General features: G+C 35.2%; 1 protein-coding gene across 5 annotated transcripts in view; it reads left to right on the top strand.

The window, feature by feature from the left end:
• The first annotated feature begins 1965 nt into the window (after positions 1–1965).
• Positions 1966–8559, top strand: part of LOC140792527 (DNA topoisomerase 3-beta) — a 45923-nt gene continuing 39329 nt past the window's right edge. For 4 of the 5 annotated variants that reach the window (XM_073143594.1, XM_073143597.1, XM_073143596.1 and 1 more), the window contains exons 1-2: positions 1976–2122; positions 2205–2261. In XM_073143594.1, coding sequence (XP_072999695.1) covers positions 2099–2122; positions 2205–2261 — 81 coding nt within the window. In that variant the 5' untranslated portion in view covers positions 1976–2098. Of the gene's footprint in view, positions 2123–2204; positions 2262–8559 lie in introns of all 5 variants that reach the window. The other variant, XM_073143595.1, reaches the window with a different exon arrangement.

Here is an 8559-nt window from a genome sequence, read left to right as displayed (position 1 = left end):
AAGAGGGAGGAGGGAGGATGAATAGCAGTGACTAGGAATAAAAAAAATAGGGGGGGGATTAGCTAGGGTAACGCACGTGATCGACGCATGTGTCACATTTTTTTTCTTCCTAGGTGTTACATGCAACATCGGATAATTACTAATCTATTCAATTTTAGCCATGAGTTAATTATCATCGTGGAATGAATATTGAGTTTAGCTAATTTATTATTATTGCCTTTATCTTTTATCATAGCCATTAGATTGCTTTTATCTTCGTAGGAGTATATATTAACCATAAAACATAACCAACCTTCCACACCTTACCCACTATCTTTCTCTATGAGCCACCCTATTTTACGGTCGTCCACCACCATCTTTGGCCATCCGCCACTCTCCAACGATTGCCGCAACGTCAGATAATTACCAATATGTTCAATTTTGACCTTTCTCCACTATTCGATTATATCCTTTCACTCCGACCACAAAATCACGTTAAACAAAATCCATTAGATCCCTAACTCGTGAGGCTATTACCTATTAAAATATCATAATTTTCATACAGATAGACCGATCCAGATCTAATTCGTATCATCGTGGTAGAGAAGGCCATCGTTTTTGGAACTAGATCTAAATAGATCGATATGTTTCTTCACCCACCTCGATCATGTTGGACTATAGTTATGTCGAATAGCTATGACTAATGTAATAGTCTTATGGCCCCGTTCACTTTAGCTGTTCGTTGGTCATAGAGCTCTTCATGATGAGTAATTTCTCTCGGTTGAACTAATGGACTTGTTGTTACGACAATTGGTGACGCTTTATGGGCCAACTTCGGGGTCATCATCCGCTTTGATGATCCTTATCGGTTATCATTTTCTGAGCATTAATAGGTGAGTTGTGAGAACATGAAAGTTTGGTAGAATTTGAGAGAGAGGAGATAGTGGATGAGATCGAGAATTCCATTATCTTTTATAGAGAGAGAGTTGACATGATATGAGAGATGACTGTAGTCAAATCGAAGGGTAAAATATTAATTATATAAGAATATGTATAAAATTTTAATTGGATGAATAATGTTTATATTCTAAAATATGACTATAATGATATTTAGGGCTATGGTTTATAAACTTTTTTTTGAACCCAAAGGTTAACTCATCTCTAGTCTCCATGACTCCACATGTCGCTCCACCTCGACGGCTCCTCCACATTTCAGCATGCCACTCCATTAGAGACCCCTTTGGGGAGACTCTGAAGAGCGAGGTCGGGTCGTACTCAGTCCGATTTATCTCGGGCAGGGTTAGACATGATCAAATGGCCCAGCCCGCCCGTGCCCGACCCGGTTTGGACCGGGCTAAGCCCGGCCCGGACCCGGTTTAGGCCCAGCCCGGCCCGGACCCGGTTTAGGCCCAGCCCGGCCCGAGCCCGAACAACCCATGGGCGGCACGGGCCAGCTCTTTGCCCGCCCGACCCGGCCCGAAAGCCCGCCCGTTTGGCCCGCAACTAAGCCCGCCCATCTGCTACAGTACTTTGCCCGTCTGCTACAGTAATTTACCACTGCTACGGTAAAAATATTTTGGTATTATACCATTTTGCATTATTTTAAGCACACATTTAAAAAAATTTAATTTATTTTAATTTTTTTTAAAATGGAGGAATATAAATATATATTTTTTAAAATAAGCTAATAGTTAAAAAATTCTAAAAATAGCTAAAATATGGGTTGGGCCAAGTGATTGGTGGGTCAGGCCGGCCCGCGGCCCGACCGGTTAGCCCGATCTCTCACGGGCCAACGGGCGGTAACGGGCTAGACTATTCTAGCCCGGCCCGAGTGATTGGTGGGTCGGGCCATGGACAAATACTTAAGCCCGGTTGGCCCGAAGAGCCCGGCCCGAACCCGGCTCGGCCCGCTCGATGATCATGTCTAGGCAGGGTTTGTGCCAGGTGATTTTGCTCTTCTTTAGTTTATTAGGAGTGAAAAAAATAAAATAAAACAAATAATAATACTGAGAGTTTCGGTGACGTTGCGCTTCTCTGCGATTCTGATTCCATAATACCCATCGTTGCCCCCCAAATCTCGCTCTTCCTTGCCGCCTCTCAAACTGGGTTCTGTTTCGCCATGGCACCGCCCAAAGTCCTGATGGTAAAAAGAGAGGGTTTTTGAATCCTGCTACTCTAATATTCACTCTGTGTTTTGGGCTTATGCATCTCCTTCCCCGTTGCAGGTGGCCGAGAAGCCCAGCATCGCTCTCTCCATCGCATCCGCTCTTTCCGGCGGCCGGGTGAGTGCGCTTTCTTTCGTCTTCCTTCCGTCCGATTCCAATTCTGCTCCCATAGAAAAATATAATGTTTGATGGTTTTGGGTTTGTCTTGGAAATTTCAGTTTTAATGTCTTTTAATTCATTTCAATATTCAAAGATAATAAAGAAAGAAAATTCTAACAGATTGCTGTAGCTTCGGCAGCTCTACTGAAGCTGTAGTCGGGTGATGCAAGATAACAGAAGTTTGCAAAATTCTCTAAGAAAAAAAATTGGAAAATATTTCATTGAAATACTAACATACCTGGGGCTACCTGTGACACTCAATCCTTACCGGATGCCAGAAAAACTCTGATGATCTTGCTCTGATAGGTTTTTCTCAGGATGGAGAAGGAGGGGTAGTGAGAAAGATAGGTGCTGACCCTTGGCCCCTGTGATATCTAGTACATTTCAGTCAAAAAAATCAGATATGCGCCAAAATGGATATTAAATATGAGTTTTTCAACTAACAGATTGAACCAATTGCAACTAACTTTTGAAGCCGTTTTTCCGGTTTTGCAATAGCGTCCAAAATTGACATGGTTTCAATCTGATGAACTATGCAGAAACCATGTTCTTTTTCAATTTCGAGCCACATTTGGAGGAAACAAGTTGGTTTTGGTTGAATTTTGAAAACATGTGTCTACCTTGAGAGTTTTAAGAGAAGTGATTAGTACATTAAGGGATACATTTTAGAAATAAATTAGGGCCCAATTGTAAGTCCTGATTATGAACATAACATAGTGTTTTACATAGTTAGAGTCCTACTGGGATTTCTAATACAAATCTAGTATGAATGCAATGTTTTGGAGAACAATTGACCAAAACAAGTAACTAAAGTAAAATATAGTAAGTAATAACTGATAAGAAGTTAATTGATTAAAGGATCACTACTAGATGGAAGGAGAGAAAATCACTCAGATAAGGCAGTAGCTTCCTTAACTCTCAAACATGTACGTTGATAGTAGAAAGGCATAAAATATGGTGTAAGAAAAGATTTTAGAGTTTATGTTTACCAATAAATGGAATAGTAGTGCTTTTACTTTGAAACCATGTCCTCATCTTCACGTTCGGGTACCCAAAGATTCTCTTTCACTACTGGAATTTTCTAGACAGCAATGAAAAAGTAGAGATTGAAGAAGGAGAGAGGTTTAAAGAGGAAGTAGAAGAGATTAGAGAAGAATCTTAAGATAGAGTAGAAGAAAGGGAGAGAAAGAAAGAGAGAGAGAAGAAGAAGAAGACTGCAGGAGAAAAAATAAGAGATTTCAAATAAATCTTGTTCCCCATCGTTTTTTGTTTCTCATGCAATAACCCTTAAATAGGTTAACAACTTTGATTCTAGCTGATTCTAATAGGAACTTATTTCCTAATAGGACTCTAATTGATCATCTTACTTAAATTGACTAACTTAATTTAGGTAATAAATCAATATGGACATTCCCCACATATAAACTTACCATAATTATTAATTGAGATTCTAATAGGAATTCATTTTCTAATAGGATCCTAATTGATTAAGTCTTACCTAAATTGACTAACCCAGGTAATAACTCAATGCTGACATCTCCCGCATATAAGCTTATCATATCTATCAATTGACTAATTCAATTGATTATTTAAATTAAAAATTAACTCAACAAATTAAATGTGAAAATAAATTGAGCCTAATTAGATTAATTAGACCAAAATTGGACTCAAGCAACTTTATTTTGGTCAAATTGAAGATGATGTCCACATCAATTTCTAATTGGTATCCCTAACTAGTTTTCTTTGATGTGTCTCATAACAAGAAGCATTCTGATAAACTGATGCAGAAAAATATATGGAAATACATAAATCCACGCCTATGGAGAGCGAATATAGGAAGACATCTTAAGTCTTTTTTCAGCCTCCAACTAGGAGGGAAGAAGAATTATATTTAGACTTATTTATAAAACAAAATGTTCTTCAAACCATGGAACCCAATTTCGGCTGATCTCGAAGTCGATTGGCCGTATTGACTGATCATGCTCAATACAGGTGTGGGTGGTTAGATATGGGTTGGATCCTACCTGTATTCGACCTCCCCGGTCCACCTTTCTCTTTCTCTTTTATCTTTCTCATTTTCTACTCTCCCACCAAATCCATTGATGTCCAAGCAGATGATGTCGATGTTCGGCGATATGCCCCAACAAAGACTCAACGATCTAGACCTCCGACAATCTCTAGTAAGTTTTTTGTTTTTGTTTCTTTCTTCTCTCTCTCTCTCTCTATTTCTTCCTATCTTTCTCCTGGCAGGCTTCAGTGAGCCTCCTCCCTACTCTTTCTCTCTCTCTCTCCCTCCTAGTATTGCAGCAAAAAAAATCTGCTGCAGTAACAGTCAGAGAGGGAGGAAGAGAGAGGAAAAGAGGGAAAGAGAGAAAGAGAGGGAGGATGAGAGAGAAAGAGGGAGTTGTAGTTTGCGGGCTTGCGGTAGTGAGAGGGAGAGGAAATGAGAGAGAAAGAGAGAGGAAATGGAGGGAAAAGGAAGGAGATTGTGGTCTGCAGCAGTAAGATGGAGAGAGAAGAAGAGGGAGAGAAAGAGAGTAGGGGGAAAGAGAAGGGAGAGAAAGGAAATGGAGAGAAATTGAAAGAGAGATTGTCAGTTGCGGCAAGAAGAGGGAAAGGGAAGAAAAGGGAGAGAAAGAGAGAGGGGGAAGAGAAGAGAGAGGGGGAAGAGAAGAGAGAGAAGAAATAGAGGAAAAAAAGAGTTGTGGGCTGTGATAGTAAGAGGAGAGGGAAGAAGAGAGAAAAATGGAGAGAAGAGAAGAAAAATAAGAGAGAGAGAAGAAATGGAGGAAAAAATATAGAGTTATGGGCTGCGGTAGAAAGAGAGAGGGAAGAAGAGGGAGAGAGAGAGTGAGGAAGAGAAGGGAGAGAGAAAGTAATAAAAAAATTAAAATTATAAATTTTTTTTGCCTTGTGGCAACAAGAGAGAAAGGAAGATTGATAGGATTTTATTTTTTAGGGATTTTTATAAATCACACTCTACATTTTATCTATTTTGTGATTCACACCCCAATTTTTAGAATTTTATAACCCGATCTTTTATTTTTTCCTGTAATTCTCATTTAACAACCTGACATTATATTAATTAACTAACATCGACCAAATCACTAAAATACTCCCACCATCTTTTATTTTCTATATCCTTTCACCATCTTCCCTACCTATCTCTTCTACTATTGCCATCATTGTCGTCACCGTCGCTACCTTTTCTTATCTTTCCCCCTCTCCCTCCTCCTCATTCTCCTCTTCTTCTTCTTCTTCTTCTTCTTCTTTGGGAAGAGAAAAAGAGTACAAAGAAGACTGGGTAATTTAGGTATTTATAATTATTATGTATATTATAATGAAATATTTTTTTCTAGTACCGTCTTGAATTAACCTAGAATTTTAAATGAGAATTATAAGGGAAAAATGAGGGATCAGATTACAAAATCCTTAAATACGGGTGTGAATCACAAAATATGTAAAATATAGGGCATGATTTATAAAAATCCTATTTTTAAATTTTTTAAAATTTAAATTATTTTATCTTTCATTTTGATCTTTGTTTAGGTTTATTTATATTGAAATTTGAAATAGCTCCAAAAGAAAAGTCACATGATACCGACATTGTATGACAGCTTTGCAACACTTTTGGGCAAGATAAAAAATATGTCAAATACAATTGATGTGGAAAAAATGGGTGACGATGTTAGTTGTTTGAAAGAATATTTGGCTGGAAGGCAGAAAAATGTAACATGTTACATTAAAGTTGTTGTAGAATTTAGAAAATAGATGTTGACTCATCTAATAAGTATAAAAAAGAAAAAATAATTTATATAATAAAAATGGTTTGTGAAGAATTGATGTATAACCTTAAAGATATTGATGATAATAGTAGTGAGCAGAGTGGGAATGATGATGATGAGGGATAGATGATGCATAACCCTGAAGATATTAATGATGATAGCAGTGAGCAGAGTGAGAAGGATGATAATGAGAGACAGATGGGGAAGGTAATGAAAGAGAGCAGAAATGTGCATAGAGAAGAGGAAGAGATGACAAGAAGCAGTAGTGATAGTTTTTAAAGACCTATATCAGTTTATATATAAGGAGAAAGAGAATATGGGGGCAGCGGTTTCACTCCTAAGACTCCTGATGTTATAACATAATATGAAAATGTTAGACCAATAAATACATATCTTTAAAAATTAAAAGGTCAAACATAGACTAGTATTAAAAGAATTAAAAATACAAAGAAGCATATTGATAAGGCTATCTCTAAAATTTTTTTTTATGATCATATTTCTTTCAATGTAGCTAATAAACCTTAATATCACACTATGATGGATACTATAATTAGTAGGGCTTGGCATTTCTTTTACTAATTCAAATGATATTGTTACTAAATATCTTGAGTTACATATAAATGAGCTTCGAACATACATTAAGACATTTAAGAAGTATTAGGATAAATTTAGTTGTATATTGATGTGTGATGGGTGGATTAAACAAAATAGAAGAAATATAATTAATTTCTTGGTGTACTCGGGCATGATAATAATATTTTTGAAGTCTATGAATGCTACTGCTCATTTTAAAAACGAAGATTATATTTGTTAGTTGATGGATAAGATAATAATAGAAATAGGTGAAAAAAGAGTAATTCAAGTGGTTACTGATAATTGGGCCAATGATAAGGCTGTTGGAAAATTACTTATGATGAAGAGACATCATATATATTGGAGATCATGTGCTGTACATTGTATTGATCTCATGTTAGTGGATATTGCCAAAAAGCTTGAAATTTATATGGTCGTACATGATGGTTAGACGTTGACGAACTTTATATACAACCATAATAGGATTCTTAATTTATTAGGAAGATAACCGGTGATAGAGAGATCATCATACCTGGCTTCATTAGATTTACCACTCAATAGCATTAAAGAGCATTATGCGCTATAATGATGATATTATGTAACTAGTTATGTCATAGACAATATTTCAAAACTTGTTATTACGATCGGGATAAGTTGTCCGAAAAAATAATTTTTATAATATCGGTTGTATCAGCCACTCGTATCGGATTAGACTATTTTTTAATTATATAAAATTTTAAATATTATTTAAAAATGTAAGAAATTTTCTAAAAATTTAGAAAAAATAATTAAAAAATAATAAAATAAAAATTAATCACATATGAAGTATAAAAACTTAAATTTATATTAACTTATTCGAAAGTTAAAACTTTGATAAATCCCGAATTAGCTCTCATAAATTCCTGTGATCTTCATCATCATGATTATGATAAGTATGTAAATATTAATGTTTATGACCTAATGCCCCAAAAAGTGATTGCATCATAGTCATATCATATGGATCTTGTTGTGTCTGAGAAAGATAATAATCACTATATAGATCTTATGTCTAAGGATATTGAGGGTCACTAATATTTATCAAATAATAAATACTCAATGCACCATAATCATAGAAAGCGATATTCTCATGATGATGCTGCTGATATATATGTAAATACTTAATTTCTTTGTCTTCAATCTCTATGCCTCCTTGAGATCTCTCAACAAATGTAGAAGAGACGATTTCACCAACAAGTGTATCATTAGGATCGTTAGGGTTATTATTGATGGCATGTGTACTATCTTTTGCTATTGAATAACTCATATTGACCTCTTCCTTTATTGTGGTCTTCCCCAATACTTCATCTAACCATGCGTTATTTCTATCATCTAATAATTTATTATCTAATTCTTTGATCCATGGAGTTAAGATGTCTTATTCATCAAAAACATACTTTAAATCAATCAATTATTTTATTTTCTTCCTTACTTTTTAAATTTCTCTTTTTCAATTTTATATTATAATGATAAAAAACTAACTTCTTAAATCTTTCCATTGTCAATTGATTACGTTTTTTGATGTGGATTAAAGAGAAAGTAGTTCAGTTTTTTTCACACTGTGATGAAGAAATAATTTAACTTAAAATCTTCTTTATTATTGATGCTAAATTTGGTGCATTCTCCTATTTATAAATAAACCACCATTTAGCTGAAGTGTTATGAGATATAGCTGTAATAATTTTAGCAGTACGAAATTGTTTAGGTCTCAATTTATATCTCTCCATCTGAAATATATTATTATATACATTTGATAAGAAGCTGATTATGTTGAAAGTTAAAATTTGAAACAAATAATAATTATGTTGAAAGTTAAAACTTAAAACAAATAATAGTAAAATTATTTAATTGAATAACCTACC

This window comes from Typha latifolia, chromosome 7 (assembly GCF_019914945.1).
Source record: "Typha latifolia isolate L0001 chromosome 7, TyphaL0001v2, whole genome shotgun sequence".
Classification (NCBI taxonomy): domain Eukaryota; kingdom Viridiplantae; phylum Streptophyta; class Magnoliopsida; order Poales; family Typhaceae; genus Typha; species Typha latifolia.
Note: the sequence above shows the minus strand (reverse complement) of the source record. Positions and strands in the feature narration are given on the sequence as shown.